Source organism: Corythoichthys intestinalis, chromosome 5 (assembly GCF_030265065.1).
Source record: "Corythoichthys intestinalis isolate RoL2023-P3 chromosome 5, ASM3026506v1, whole genome shotgun sequence".
NCBI classification, from domain to species: Eukaryota; Metazoa; Chordata; class Actinopteri; order Syngnathiformes; family Syngnathidae; genus Corythoichthys; species Corythoichthys intestinalis.
In genome coordinates, this window is record NC_080399.1 from 42,503,557 (window position 1) to 42,519,700 (window position 16,144).

The following is a 16,144-nucleotide window of genomic DNA, read 5'->3' on the forward strand; positions in this document are numbered from 1 at the left end:
GTACATGTCAGCGTGTCTTGTTCGGTAATATCATTATCGCGTCACATCGAACTCTTTGAAAACAGCGACTGTCTCTTTGCAAATGAGGCAGACACAGTTGTTGCGTGTTTAATTGAAGAAATAGTCCAATATCCACCTATCATTGAAGCGTCGGCCATCGCAGTCAACTTTTTTTTTTTATTGATTGTCGCCATTTTAGAAAATTGGAAGTAAAGGGTCACACGGGGTAATGTTGCATAGAGTGCTGCTCTTAAAGTTTTTCAAACTTTCGTGAGAATAGGCTGATTTTGTATGGACAAGATAGTTGTAGATATCAGGGTAGCAGATGTCAGGCAGAGAGGGCGAAGACAGCGGGTCGAAAAATATCGATTTAGGCATCAAATATGGATCTGGCGAATGGATAGACTGAAGCTTTTCCACATAACGCCTTTTATGCAACGCATCCAACGAGTTTACTGCGTCTGAAAGCACCGGGGCTTCCATGAATTGCACTATAAATTGCACGACAAATTGAAACCATTGAGAATACAGATAAACGATGATGGACAATATGGCGGCCGGATACAGCGACACGTCATTCTGTGACGTTGGTGAGTAGGGTCAATATAACTACTGGACCCTTCTCTCTTCTACAAAATCTTTCACTCTCCAAAACACCTCCAAACTATACAAACGCTCACTTGTTCGAAACTCTCCTTCAAACACTCACATTTTGAATGTTTCTAGAGGAGTTGATAGACTGTAGCGTGCACAAATCTAAAGCACTCACTGAAGCAATCACGTGGTACAGCTGGGCAGGGAGCTTCGGACATCATTTTCAGAACCTCCCCTAAATGAAACGAGCCTCGGTACGCGCTCCGTGGAAAAGTCCCTTCATTACTCGACACGTGCTTCGAAGGCTCGGCGCACCTCATTAGATCACTACCGTAAAGCAGTCGCACATTTGTAGTTTTTTTTTGTGTGTGTGGGGCAGGGTTCCTGCCACTCTCCTCGAAGGCTAGGTTCATACCGCAGGTCTTAATGCACAAATCCGACTTTTTCGTCATATGTTTTTTTTTTACGTGCCCGTTCAGACTGCCTTTGTCCATTGAGCCCGTTCAAGTATTACGCATGCGCACTAATTCGCAGTCCGACACACGCTGAGCAAGAAGACCCGCATACGCAGAAGCATCAAAACAAATGACTACACATGCTGGTTGTCATCCGTCATTCCAGGGAGATACATTTTTGATTTACAAACAGAAGACACATATAACATACATAAATAATCCCCGTTTAGGCTTATATTCCAAGTTTATATGGATCCATAGCATGCATGCACGGACAGTTTGCCCCGATTCTCGGCCGTGTAAGCAATCTTGAAATATTACTCATATTGAGCAAAGAAAAGACTGAGCATTCTCAGGCTTATTCTCAACCCATCTTTATTTTTTATGACTGTTGACAAGCCCCGACCCCTCCCCAAAAGCCGTGTTCAAGGCAAGCTAGGTCTTAACGCACAACTGCACCGCTACCAAAGCGCCCTGTCTCCCTCGCTCTTTGATTATGTAATTGCTGCATGAATTTCAATTTGGGAGACTTGACAGTTCAGACCGCCGCGACATTCTGGAAAAATGTGGCCCATATTGGATTTAAACCACATATGAAAGTGACGCAGATCTGACCCAGATTTGAAATGGTCCACTTCTATGCGACTTGTCCCATTCAGACCGTCAAGTTAATGCCTCACTCGAGTCGGAAAAACACGAAAAAATCCAATTAGCCTAAATTAATAAGCGATATCGACCCCCTGCAAGATATATATATATATATAGTTGTCCAATGTACACTGTAGTGACCACTGTCCCTGATAGGTTTAACAAATCATTTTCACAGACATGGACTTTGGTTGCACTGTCGATCTGGTTCTTGTTATCCTTTGTTTCATTCGACTAAGATATTATTGAGTCACCGGTTACCTATTTTATATATTATTATTATTATATTTTATAAACTGTCCAAAAATGCCTTGTTCTATTGCCATTTCCTGTTATTGTGGGGCAGTGCCCTGGCCATTAGCCAAACCTGCACAATAAAAAAAACCCTCATATATCTAAAAACTTCTAAAACCCTATGCAAATACTTAAAATTTATACAAAATATTTGCTCCGAGACCTAGTATGATGCAGTGCAGTTACCAGACTTCATATTTTGCAGCCATGTTTACGTATGTTTACATACCTTTTTTCCTTCTTCTCCTCTTTGGGTTTAACCACATTCACAACTTTGCCCTTCTTACTTCGCGGTGGTGCAGGCTAGAAAAAGAGAACAATTCAAAATGGGGGGAAAAAAGTCGCGCAACTAAGCTGCTGACAAAGACGAGAGCCCACCTGGTCGAAGAAATATATGGGGTAAGGGGTCAGCAGCGTCAACGAATTCATGTGGAGGGGAGAATTGACTCATGCTTTGACCATTACGACGGCTTGTCTCACGAGTGGAGCCGTCTGCGTCACTCACGTCACCAAGCGATACAAAGCGGCCGTCGTCAGAACAATTATCTCTCCTAACGTCCGCCAAAACTCAACCAGAGCAAGCTCAGTGAGGTCCAGGAGCACAAACGGGACTTGGAAGTGATGGTTCAAAATAATGGCAAGAAACCTGAGAATTTGCAGGTGGGCTCATCGCGAAATTGTAAATCATGACGTAAGTGAGGCAGTGTCATTACAGATCTACAGAGGGCGCTCGAGGACACTAAACTTGAATTCGGGCTCATAACAATAGAAATTATTTGCAGAATATGAATTGCTCTTTGGAAAGCATCACATGCTTAGCGGTGAAATTATGAAATACTGACTCTGAACATCACAATGTGTCACAAATTTAATTACTTGGTGTTGGTGTTATACTTATATAGTCAACATTTACCGCCATAAACGGTGATAAAGTAGATTTCAAATGAACTTGAATTCATTGGCCACCATAGACGGTGATAGTTGTCCATTCTAGTTTTACTGGGAGGACTGACAGCGATTATTCCTTGTCAAAATGGACTGGAGGTCTATAGCAGATCATGGCTGTTTTTATTATTAATCTTACTAATGACAACAACACTTTGACTACTATACACATGTACAGTACTAAGGGCGTAGGTTTTTGTCTCAACATTGGTAGGGACGATCTAATAGCATAACCTGCATGTACACTTTTTTCCTGGGGATTGGACATGAATAAGACCAAACAGATTGGGAGAACAGGGGTCAGGGCTATATTTCTCATGAATATGAACCTAAATAATTGACAGGCTAAATGATCAATGCAAAATATATCTGTATAGACTTATACTTTTATGTGTATTGGTTCAGGTGATACACCGTTTGATTCAAACTTTTGTTTTCAAAAACTACTAAAGAACCAACTTGAAAACTTGCAAATTGAAATTGCAATATTTGAACATATTAACATTAAAAAAAATGTTAATAATCTCTATCTCTATGCAGGAATGCAAAAAATAAACATTTGTCATAAGACCACACAACATTGTCTAAATAAATAGGTTATCTATAGCTGCAAAAAAATTCTTAGAGTATAACAAAAACATAAAAATTGAGCCTTTCTTCAGACAGCCAAACTCAAAATAGTTGATTTTTTTTTTTACCTCGATTATGATTAATGTATCTGTATAATTATCTGGAAAAAAATGTCTGCGTAGACTGCAAATAAATGTTATAGATAAATAAAATAGAAAATAAATTTTAAATAAATGCAAGTCATCAGCGTTTGAGGGGGGAAATGGGCCAGCACATTCAGCAAGTGAAAAGGGGTAAATGTAAGTCTGAACATAATGAAAATAATTCACTAAATAATGGTTGGGTCAATTCTATCCTTACAACATATGGGAAGACAATCTAAATTACCTATATAGCTGAACTCATTATATAATGCAAATAAGGTTGCTTAAAAGTTGGTAAGGACAATTTGAGCATCCTGAAAAGTTGCTATTGTTATGTTCCTACTGTCCCTATACAAACCTACGCCCATGCTTGGACCAGTGGTAAATGAGTTAACTGGGTGCTTGGACTTTAACCCTTTCAGGGACAGTGCTTACAGTGGATAACTATTTAAAAGTTGCCAACACTTTCATGGGGCAAGTGACTATTTTTAGTCATTTATTTTTACACCTGAGCCCTTTAACCTTTTATAGAGCAAGTGATTATTTTTTATCTTTTGTTTTCATTTTAATCATTATCGTGTTTTTAATATTATTTTTTATGTACATTTACTGAGAGGGTTAAATAAATTTTATTGTTTTACAATTGTCTGAGAGAGCAAGTTTAAAGCTCCCACTGGATTTCACCAACAGATATGCTCTGATATTTGCTTTTCTGTAAAATTTTCAATGTTGTTTACTTTTACTCCTCTTTCTCACTCTCTCCCTTCCCCGCTTTCTCCCTAACTCTCTCTGCGCAACATCACACTTCCTCACTTCATTTCTCGTAGCCTTGCTTCAACTTGTGAACATGGAGCTCCTGGACGATGACGCGGCTGGCGATTTGAAGAGGAAGAAGAGGAAGAGGCGTAAGAATAATAAGGCATCGGCACCAGGTGAGAATGAACATATTCACACATTGTGCTTGCAGATGTGGGAGAAAAGCAAGAAGAGAAGGGAAATTATAGAGGAGGCAGTGGAGACTTGTCAAATTAGGTGTACACACACACTGGGGACTTTATTAGACGCACCATCAAATATTACAATCATGTTCCATGATAGTATGTAGTCTTTATAAATCGACTATAAAGACATCATTGAAACAGTTTTTATCTGACTGCTATTACCTGTTTAAACTGTAGTATAACACCAAGGTTGAAACTGTGAAATTAAGTGCATCACATATAAAGTTAATGATTAATTTTCTTATTTTTTTAGCTTCTTTTTATTCCTCATTCATTTACTGTTTTGCGTTTTAATTTCATTGTAGCTGACTTGTTACAATGACAAAGTACAAGAGACCAAACCAAAGAGTTTTTGGAATTGAGTCCGTAACCAGACTTAAGCCCTTAAAAGTTTGGCTTAAACCAGGACCGGTCTCAAGTATACGACACTAGTAACTAATATAAGACAACTGTACCATAGAGGCACTTTGAAGCAATGAAAATGGGATGGCATTAAAACACTGCAGCCTTGAAAGAAAATAATGAAGTTGTTGAACACGCTCCAATGTCTCAACGTGCTCACTAAAGCATATATTATACTGTACATACAGTAGTGGATGGATGACCTTGATAATGACCCCTTTGCTATAGAATTTATGCACATGCCCTGCCAACTTCTTATTGGAGGCAATTTCTTGATACTACAAATCATCCACTAAAAGCACGTACAGTGGGGAGAACAAGTATTTGATACACTGCCAAGGGGAAAACCCATTGGCAGTGTATCAAATACTTGTTCTCCCCACTGTACGTGTGCGTGTGTTTGCGTTTGCAACATACATGCACACAGGTGCAAAGCTGAGGATGGGCGATGTTGATGGGTCGTAGATATTAATGATACAGTGCAACACTCAGATTACACTGGTCCTCAATATTTTGGAAAATATCTGCTCCAGACGTTTAAAAAAAAAAAAAGGCTAAATCGTATACTTGCTGTTGTAACATGGATTGGAAAATGAAAGCTTTCAGTGCTGGTTGGCTATAGGACAGTATTCAAGATATTTAATGTTAGTTATTACAAAGATATATTGGTGTAATTATATAATATCAGTTTTACAAGTTGGTACATTTGACATGAGATGGGTATATCAGTGTGTGATACTACTTATGAAATGTGTCTACATTAATGCATTTCAGTCCAATTCCAAAACACCAGGATTTATGCCATACATTTCGTCTAAATTGCTTGTATTTTAACATTTCAACCAGATACTGTACCTTAAAAACTATACCCAGTTGACAGTTTTGACCTCATTTTTCTTTTTTAGTGACTCAAATTTAATAAAGTCTCACTAGTTTTATCCAGAAAGCATTTTGCTGTAGACCAGTGTTATTGACTCTGCTAATGTAATGTGGGAAAACTTTGGTAAAAGTGCGGCAATTGAAACTTTTCCAATTTTTAAATCCCCACTTGGATGCAACAAAATTGTGTCTTTTGGAAACTTACCTGGAAAAGCTGCCATGCATGCACCACAATGTGCATGTGTTGAAAACTTGTACGTACAGTGTGGGTGTTTCAAACTTTTCACCATGAAAAGAGTGAATGTTGAGACATCTTCATCCCTTTGAGATTCAACGAAAGGTATAGGTTTTTAGACTTTTCATTGAGAAATCTAAGGGTGTTGAGACTTGTGACTTCGCAGCTATGGAGTCAAGCAATTCTGAGGGGAATGACCTAAAAGTCGAAGGAGTAGCTGAAGTCACACAACATCTGGAGAAGACAATGCTGGAGGAGAAAGAAGACCACGACGACGATGACCAGGAAGAGGGTAACTGAATGTCATCGTCTCAACACACACGAAAGCTAAGGTGAAAGTAAGACGCTGACATTTACTGGCGCTATCAGCAGATGGCGACGATGGAGACAACTTGACTACCAAGAGAAAGAAGAAAAAGAAAAAGAAGAGAGGGTGTGAGTACATCATCATCTGAACCACTAGCATTGCAAATCAACTGATAAGGAGTGATACATTTTCTCACTCAAATCTGACTGGTACCATTTTGAGTGTTTTTCCCTGCTTCTTTCTCTATCTGGGTCACAGTAAAGGGACAGACTGACCCCCCCTCCATCCCCATTTGCCAACTTTATCCCAGTGGAGACTTTCCTAAGGGAGAGGAGTGTGAATATCCGCCCTCAAAAGACGGGTGTGTGACCGCCATGCACAACCTTCCAGATTTATGCTTATTTCATGGAGGACGTATTACTGCGATGGAGCAGGTGTTCCTAAAATGATGTGGGTCCCATCGTCAGGCGCAGTGCGGCGTGGCGGACATCCAGTGAGGAGAAGCGAGCGCTGGACTCAGCCAACCAGGAGATGTGGAGTGACTTCAGGCAGGCAGCTGAGGCTCACCGCCAAGTTCGGTCCTACGTGAGGAGCTGGATCAAACCAGGCATGACAATGATAGACATCTGGTGAGCATTGGCCAACCCTTTACATATTCATGTCACATCAACTGATAATAGCAGGACCAGGATAGCATCTATTTTCAGAAACTTACCATGGATAATGGGACGATTGACGAACTGTACTTCATTATCTAATAAAAAAAATCTAGACATCATAGAGTAAGATGCTAATTGCATTTTATTTTCACCAAATTCATGTTTTGCTTGATGGTTATTTGCCAGTGAGAAGCTTGAAGATTGCTCCAGGAGACTAATAAAGGAGGACGGACTGCAGGCAGGCCTTGCTTTCCCCACCGGCTGCTCTATCAATCACTGTGCTGCACACTACACTCCAAATGCTGGCGACCCCACAATCCTGCGCTACGACGATGTCTGCAAAATAGACTTTGGGACTCACATTAATGGTACACTGGCTCATCAAAAGTTTCTGTGTGGCTTCCTGTTTCAACCTACAGCTGTATATAGGCCAAAAATCTTCATTTGAATTATGCCCGCCAATAAACAGAAATGCAATGTAACATTACTGAAACTGGCATTTTAAGAAGTTTATCATAGCATATCATAACATTTATGTTTCCTATAAAAAAAAATAAAATAAAATAAAGTGTGATGTTGATGTTTACTTTTCCTTCAGGACGAATAATCGACTGTGCCTTCACTGTCACTTTTAATCCAAAGTATGACGGACTGCTGGAGGCTGTGAGAGATGCGACAAACACCGGAATCAAGGTAAGCATCTTCCTGATGCAAGTGCAGTGTGCCATGGCCTCAGACTGCAATGACAACAAATATTATATTGACGTGTTGATTCTTTGCGTTATTTTGTATGATGGGTTTTTATGGATTTCAAAATTTAGTTGTTGATCTTGACTTCACAAAGAAGTCAATATTTGTAGAAAATGTCCCTATCAGGCTATCTATATTTGTGCCATTGGATTTTACAACAAGAGGACTGTGCTCACATTTAATTGTCCAGGAAACATAAGGACAATTACAGTCACACTCTTTTTTTTTTTTTTTTTTTTTTTGCATAGTGCCGATCTTCAGTAACTTTAGATTCCACTTGTACTTATTTTAGATGTATATTACGTGTATATAACTTTTATATACTTTTCATAGGTTCTCTATTTTTTATACTTTTAACTGTATACTTTTTTATGCTGCCGCGATATCTGAATTTCCCCTATGAGAGATCAATAAAGTATTATCTTATTTATCATATTTTAGTAGTTCCATTTCACTCCACCAAAGATTGCAGGGTTTTTGAATGCAAGCTTTTGGGGCAAAGGTGCCACCCACTACAGAGCACTGCGAAAACCCAGCTCTATACATGTGATCTGTGTACCCCAGTGTGCAGGTATCGACGTGCGGCTGTGTGATGTTGGTGAGACCATTCAGGAGGTCATGGAATCCTACGAAGTGGATATAGATGGCAAAACCTATCAAGGTGATGACCAAGCAGGTCATTAGTATCTCCTTACATTGATACGCTGATGCCTCTTATTTGTGCTCATTGGCTGTATTTTGTTGCAGTGAAGCCGATCAGGAATCTCAATGGTCATTCTATTGGACAGTACAGGATACACTCAGGGAAGACCGTTCCTATTGTTAAAGGAGGAGAGGCCACAAGGATGGAGGTGAGCTCAGATGTGTGTGGTGACAGACTCAAACAAAATATCAGACGGAATTTTAGAAAACAGCTTGTCGGGTGTGTTTGAGAGATGATCCTAAACAATATTCTGTGGTCCCGAGTATTTAAGCAGTGATTTTTCCCCCTCCCATATGATCATAGACAGATAGAAAGACTGACCTGAATTCAGCATAACTGGTAGTCATTTGGATTTGCGTTGTTGTGACGTGCACCATAATAATCATCAACGAAAGTAAAGTGCATACCGTAGATCAAGATAATTGGGCTGAATACAGGATGTATTCAGTCTTCATTATTGAGCAAAATTGGCAATGGCTCAGTTTTCAAACATTTCTAATTATTCTCCTGAGTGGTAATATAACTGGGGTCAAAGAAAATAAAGCATAAATCAAAATCATTTATAAAATGAATTGAAATACTAAATGAACTTGAAGTACTTATACATTAAATGCCAGCATATTCCTAGTTTTTTTGTTGTTGTTGTAAACCTATCCTGTCATTCGCTGAAAAACCTATTCACTGTTTGAGTGTTTAGGCAACAGCAATTGAAGTATTACAGTTGGTGCAATTGCCGGTATTATTAGTAGTAGTTGGACCTAATGGTGCCAAGTGACCATGTTAAAGTGAGTTAAGGATTCCATGTCAATAAAAGTTGTGCTTTGCCAGCTGAACTTTCTTTGGGGTGAAAAAAAAATCATAAAACACTGGAAATACTGGCATATATGTGCTGACTCCTGTTTAAAACCGATGTAAAGGTGACTGGTTGATTCTGAACACATATTAATAGGTGTGAACATTATTGCAATAAAGACTTCCGTAATTGTTTATTCTTGTACTTCCCAATTGAGTATTACAAGTTGTAGGTCATAGGGATGGACACAGAAAACCCAGCGTTTAAACAGAGGTTTGTAGACATTTTCTATCTATTGTACATTGCAGGCAATTTAAACCTTTGTAGGTGTGATAATTACTCATGATATTTATAATTTGCAGCAATAATTGAACTACTATCTGCCAATAGCAAGAATTGTTTCTTCAACCAATTAGACTACAAATTAACCAAGTTTTCAAGCCCTCAATGATGTCAGAATTTTCCAACCTCTGATCGGTTACAGCTCAAATTCAACGAGGAAAACACTTCTGGTCACAGTAATACATACATATAGAATAGAATAGAATAGAATAGAATAGAATAGAATAGAATAGAATAGAATAGAATAGAATAGAATAGAATAGAATAGCCTTTATTGTCATTGTGCAAAGTATAACTAGATTTAAAGCTTCACCATAACGTGCACCACATAAAATAAAAAGTACAGTAAGGATAATATAAAAACACAGGCTACAGGGTGCACAGATTGGGAATAAAGTGAATAAGTGACTAGCAGCAAGTGGTGTGGTAGTAGTAATATAACCGTGCATATATGAGAATTTACATTACTCAGACTAGGAGGCAGATGGCTGACTTGATATGATAGTGCAAATGACAGTTTGTGCAGATAATTATTGACGAGCAGTATGGTTGAAGCATTACGGTGTTGCTCGGGTTTGTGTAATGTGAATAAACCGAATGGTAACATACTTTCCCGAGAGATGCAGCTGTAATATAGTAATAGTTTTAAAAAATTGTAAAAAGACACCATAAAGGGGTTAATGCGCAATCGCATTTCCCTCGCTGTCTACTGTATTGTGGCGAGTGACATGGAGAAGAATGAGAGGAACTCTTGATGCTCTTAAGCCCCATACACTTCACAACCCCAACAGCCAGTGTCTAGTTGTGGAGCACATGTAATTTTGTACATGAAACCGTTAAGTTTGAAAGCCAACTGTGACTTTGCAATCGCAAGAGACGCATCTTTTGGCCAAAAGACAGCGTTGTCACCTCTACAAACATGGATTTTCTATGCTAATTTTTGGAGTTTTGAATCAATTTTCCGTACTAAACGGAGGACTGCAGAGATCAAATCCATATAAGAACACTCCCAGAAACATAAATAACAACTGTGTAAAATTTCATCAAATTACGCCCAGCCATTTCGGGAGTCCATATAGGGAACGAACACATGCACAAGCATAAAGGTCCATTTACTGTATACTGTACATACGCATAGATGTATTGTAACAGTGCAAATATTGCATACGCAGTACCCAAATTGAGACAGATGTCTTAGAACATATTACTTAGTGAGATGCATGTGACAATGTTGTGGCATTAGCAGTGCAATGACAGATTTCAGTGCAAACATGAGTTGAGTATGGTGACAGCTCTTGGAAAAACACTGTCTCTTAGTCTTTTTGTTTTGGCTGGTATGGCCCTGTGACGCCTCCTAGAGGGCAACAGGTTGAAGAGGTTTAAACTGGAGTGTGTTTAGTCTTTTATGATGCTCCTTGCCCTTTCCAGGCACTGAAAAGTGTGGATGGTTGACAAGGGAAGAAGATGTCCGTTAGTACTGTTTTGATCACCCTCTGCAGTCTTCTCCTGTCTGCTACTGTGCAGCTTGAGTGCCACACTGACACAGCATAGGTCAGCAGGCTCTCAATGGCTGACTGGTTGAAGGTCACCAGCAGGTTGGTGTCGGGTTGCTCCTTCCTGAGCACTTTCAGGAAGTGTAGTCTTTGCTGCGCCTTGTTAACCAGTAGGGATGGGAATCGAAATCCGATTCCAATTTGGAACCAGTTCCGAGTGTTTCAAGGCCTCGACATCACAATGAAAAAGCCTTTAACGATTCCTAAAGACGCGTATTGCGTCGTGACGTGTCTTGTTGTCCAGACGCATCAAACTAGCATGGCGCCAAGAACCACTCGCTCCAAAGTTTGACTACACTTCACCAGGAAAGAGTGTGAAAATGAAAGGTTACGACGGGTAAGCACGAGCATTGCAGCCATAAACATAACAATGACAGCACGTAGGTTCAAACGCTCGAAAGTGTGTCTTCACTTTACGAGGAAAAATTACAACAAAGCGACTTGCAGTCATTGTAAGGTGGAGATAACTGCATCGGGAGGGAATACGACTGCGCTGTCCTCACAGAGAGGCTAAGGCTCAGTCCTGGCTATACAGCTAGCTAAACTCCCAAATGACGATGCAGAAGTCGTTGGTATAATTTGCTGACTTTATTCAACCATCACTTGAAGAGTGAAACTAAGAATAGAAATGAAACAAATCAATTTCATCCCCAATAACAAAAAGGTTTGCATCAACGTAAATCAGCGATGATTAGCTGCTAATAACAGTAATAACAAATGGTTAGCATTCGTTCGCTAGCATTAGCACATCGTTCAAACCACTACACAACTGGATTTAAGTGTCCGATCGCGAATGGAAGCACAACAACAACAACACAAAAGATGATACATACAGGCGTTGCCTCTGTAGATATTACCATTAACAAAGAACGTAGGCTCGTAGAAGTGTTTCCCTCTCTCGCTAACTCGCTCACTCGCTTGGATGCGGCATGTCTTCTTCGGGTGTAAGCACGCTCTTCTTCACGTGAGCGCGTTCTTCTTCGCGTGAGGAAGCGCAAGGGCGCCCCCACTTGACCATGTAAGCGCCACAAAAACTAAAAGGCATGCATTTCAATGTAATGGTAACGTTAATACACGTTAACCCAGAAGTTCCCAAACTGCGGCCCGCGGCCCAAATACGGCCCGCCTCCACATTTGGTCCGGCCATTTTGATTTTTTTTTTTTTTCCTCAATCGTGTTATTTATTTCCTGGCCTTTTCCTTGAAGAATTCAGAGAGGGTTGTTTAGTTAAATGTCTATTTAATTAATAGTGATTTTATTATTAATTATTATTATTATTATTATATTGTATTATTATTTTTATTTTATTTACTTTCATTCCGTGAAGAATCCAGAAAGGGTCATTTGATTGTGGCTTTCTGAAAAACAATAATTTTTTACATTTATGCACTTCTGAAATCGTCACACTTTTTCTGTTACAAACTGACCCCGGTCCCTCATCAGAGAAGGGAAAAGTTATGTGGCCCTCACAGGAAAAAATTTGGGGACCCCTGCTTTAACACATATTGCCAAAGGCAGAACAACAACCTATCTGCCAATATATACCAATATTTTTTATTTCTATTAGATAAATGTTTCAGTAAAATGTAACACATTCTTGTGTATTTGCCACTTATTGCCACAGTTAACATTGAGGCTTTGGGCCTCTTTTGATCTTGTTGTGAGTTTGTAAGGTTGTGACTTCTGATTAAACAAACTCGATGTTAATCAAAACGTTTGTTCTTCTTTTTCCCCAAATTAGAATCGATAAGAGAATCGATAAAGAATCGAATCATTAAGCAATATCGATAATGGAATCGGGATCGTAAAAATCCTATCAATTCCCATCCCTATTAACCAGTGCGGTGGTGTTGCTTGCCCAGGAGAGATCAGAAGAGATGCGGACCCCAGGGAATTTGAAGGAGTGGTTTTGTGCTGTTGGAAGTCCAGGATAAGTTCCATAGTCTTGGATATATCAGTGCCAGGTTTTTGGAAGCACACACTCAATGAGTCTGTGGACATCATCTCTGTAACCACCTCGTTCCTGTCTGTGATCATCCCCACCACTGGTGTGTCATTCTCGGGGTAGGTGGGGCTACAGTCATGCGTGTAGAGTAATGGGCTCAGCACGCGTCCTTGAGGCGAGCCGATGCTAAGCGTGCGCATGGAAGAGAGGTGGGGACCAAGCTTCACGTACTGGGGTCGGTTGACCAGAAAGTCCTTAATCCAGGGGTAGATGGAGGGTGGGAGTCCCAGGTTGGCTAATTTGGGAATAAGAATGTCCAGTATTATATTATAATTAGTATTCGTAGAGGGTATGATTGATTTTATTAACATTTTTCCCTTATGAAACTACTGTGATATTGATTGAAAAGATGATGTACAGTTCGTGGCACATTTGTGTGCTGTTTATTGCATTTTTGTATCATATTGTGGCTTGACAGTGGTGGCATTAAGTGGTGTATTAACATTTAGGTACCAAATGCCACCAATATTAATCACAGTCAAATTCTAGTGAATCAGCATTTAAGACAATGCGTGTGTGTGGATGTCAGGAGAGGGGGGAGGTTGATCTGGTGTCTTCATGAAAGGTAGGTGTAATTGGAAGAATAACGGCATGTTGAGGTCGAGGCAAAATGCAAGGACGCATTTCATTTGGCTGCCCCCACAGCTTTCCTCTCGCCCTCATCAGTACTTTAATTACACCTTTAACGGAATTAAATTAGCTACTGCTGGGGCTGGCGACACGTGTTGGAGTTACGGGCCCTCGTTTCTCTGCCGCATACATGAGCTGCCAGAACAAGAGCAAGAAGGAGGACGAGGACCAAGGTCTTTGCGTGGCTCTTCGCTGCAGTATGGCTACTGGAGGTCACTTTTTCTGGACACAAATGATTTTAATTGGCAAGCTGCAGCGTCAACCTTTTCCAAAAGTGTGTGCTGTACTGTACTGTACTCTATACAACAAGCCTGCTGATGTGGCAGCTTTGGATCGGGGCTATTTAGCTAATTGTGTGTGTATGTGTAGGGGTGTCTCCAAAGAGTAACCTGGATCAAATACTACTGTATGTTACTGCAGTTAAGTAGACTTTCAGGTATTTTTACTTTGAAAATTCCTGTTTCTGGCTTATCACTTTGAGTCTCTACATTTTAAAACAGATTTATCTCACCTTGACTTATATGAGATTATTTCATCGCGTGTCCAAGTTTGTAATTCAGTTTACTTATACAATCTGAAAAATAGTATAGACATTATTTTATTATGATATTTTCAAGCTCTACTGTATGTATAATGGTTGAAAATACTATATGCATGTAAGGTACAGGTATTACCACTCTTCAAATGGTTTTACCATTCTCGTGTTCTACACTACTGTATACCATTAGCCACTCTTGTATTAAGTGACTCGTGCAAATGGCAGGTTGTGTGTGAATATCTGGTTGTTTTTATTTTATCACACTGGGATGTAGTTGTAATATTATTTAAATCTAAGACAATGTAAAGAACAAAATGTTTTTTCTTTTTATTTTTTAATTAATTAATATAGTAGGGTTGGTCTGTTTCGTCTGCAGCACCTTGCAAGTGCTCTCATTTTGTATTTGTGTGTTTGCGTGTTTGACCAATTCAATTAAAACTTTACCGGGGACTTTGTCTCTCCTTGCCCACATGCGAGCACATCACAAAGTGTTGAATTAATTGATGCTTTTGTTTTTTGTTTTTTTCCCCCCCTATTTTTTCCTCTTTCAATTAACTCAAGTGGCAGTGTATCTGACACAAAGTAAGTTGGTAAGACAAGAAAGCACTGTACACTGTTCAGGCTGTACTTCTGTATACTTTTACTTGGTTACAGGACACAAAAGTATCTGTCCTTCTCAAATACAGAGCGAGGACTTTTGTAACAGTGGTTGGGTGTGCCACAAGGCTGCAACGGGTTTGATTATCAAAGTTGGTGTTATCAACTTATGCAAGCAAGGCTGCCTGCTGACACACATGGACAAAGCATCTTTTTGTGTGAGCCAGTTAAAGGTTTTAAGACTCTTTCTCATTCAACTGAATTGTGAAGGCCTAAAACATTTTTTTTAGTATTGTTTATTGTTTATATTGATTTTGTAAAGCAAAAAATATCAAATCCAACATCAAAATTAAGATATTTATCATTTCTATGGTTTCAAACACAAAAAGAGACAAGATTTCATTTTATTAAATCTTCCACCCAACTTTTAACAGAAACGTTAGCTCAAATACTAATGCTAAGATAACACAAAAGTTTTCTGCAATACAGCTTGGAATACCAACTTTGGCTCAAATTTATTCAGTTTATTTAAAGGATCTCCTGTCAGGTCTATCAATTACGGCCAATGACATACAGTAAGTGCGAAAGGGTTCTGTTCTTAATTACAAGCCTGTGTGGACAAATGCTGTACTTAAAAAGATACATATTTTTATTTACATATTGTAACGTTGCTTCTCACTGTTTTTTTCCCGCACATTATCTTTCTCAGGAAGGTGAAGCTTATGCCATCGAGACTTTCGGCAGTACGGGACGTGGTGCAGTCTACGATGACATGGACTGTTCGCATTACATGAAAAATTTCAACGTGGGACATGTGCCGATAAGGTTTGACTTTTAATTCATGTTCAAACATTTGCTGGTTTTGTTGCATCAGCTGAACTCACTGACTGCCATATGATATGACACAGATAGATTTCCAATTCTGTTGGAAATGAGAAAAATGCTGCTAATTCTAGATGTCCACAAATGAAGTTTTACATGCTGTAGTTCTTTTGTTGTATGTTGTTAGTTTTCAGCAAGTATCTTGAAACATGTCAAATGTATTTAGAAACAAACCAAATATATTCACTTTACAGGGTCTTTACAGACTAAGACTGAAAC

At 39.3% G+C, this 16,144-nt stretch overlaps 2 protein-coding genes across 9 annotated transcripts in view; one reads left to right on the forward strand and one right to left on the reverse strand.

Annotated features, from left to right (window-relative positions):
• The window catches only part of LOC130916083 (uncharacterized protein C3orf20-like), a 30,835-nt gene extending 28,166 nt beyond the window's left edge, over nt 1-2,669 (reverse strand). For both annotated transcript variants that reach the window (XM_057836483.1, XM_057836482.1), the window contains exons 1-2: nt 2,370-2,669; nt 2,221-2,294 (exon numbers count right to left, since the gene is read on the reverse strand). In XM_057836483.1, the coding sequence (XP_057692466.1) occupies nt 2,221-2,294; nt 2,370-2,420 (125 nt within the window). In that variant the 5' untranslated portion in view covers nt 2,421-2,669. The remainder of the gene's footprint in view (nt 1-2,220; nt 2,295-2,369) is intronic.
• LOC130916085 (methionine aminopeptidase 2-like) overlaps nt 1-16,144 on the forward strand; it is a 49,700-nt gene that overhangs the window by 31,006 nt on the left and 2,550 nt on the right. For 4 of the 7 annotated variants that reach the window (XM_057836486.1, XM_057836488.1, XM_057836487.1 and 1 more), the window contains 10 exons: nt 4,477-4,581; nt 6,333-6,458; nt 6,536-6,601; nt 6,732-6,834; nt 6,941-7,102; nt 7,319-7,500; nt 7,731-7,825; nt 8,447-8,558; nt 8,630-8,733; nt 15,753-15,868. In XM_057836486.1, the coding sequence (XP_057692469.1) occupies nt 4,497-4,581; nt 6,333-6,458; nt 6,536-6,601; nt 6,732-6,834; nt 6,941-7,102; nt 7,319-7,500; nt 7,731-7,825; nt 8,447-8,558; nt 8,630-8,733; nt 15,753-15,868 (1,151 nt within the window). In that variant the 5' untranslated portion in view covers nt 4,477-4,496. The remainder of the gene's footprint in view (nt 1-4,476; nt 4,582-6,332; nt 6,459-6,535; nt 6,602-6,731; nt 6,835-6,940; nt 7,103-7,318; nt 7,501-7,730; nt 7,826-8,446; nt 8,559-8,629; nt 8,734-15,752; nt 15,869-16,144) is intronic. The other 3 variants (XM_057836490.1, XM_057836491.1, XM_057836492.1) reach the window with 3 other exon arrangements.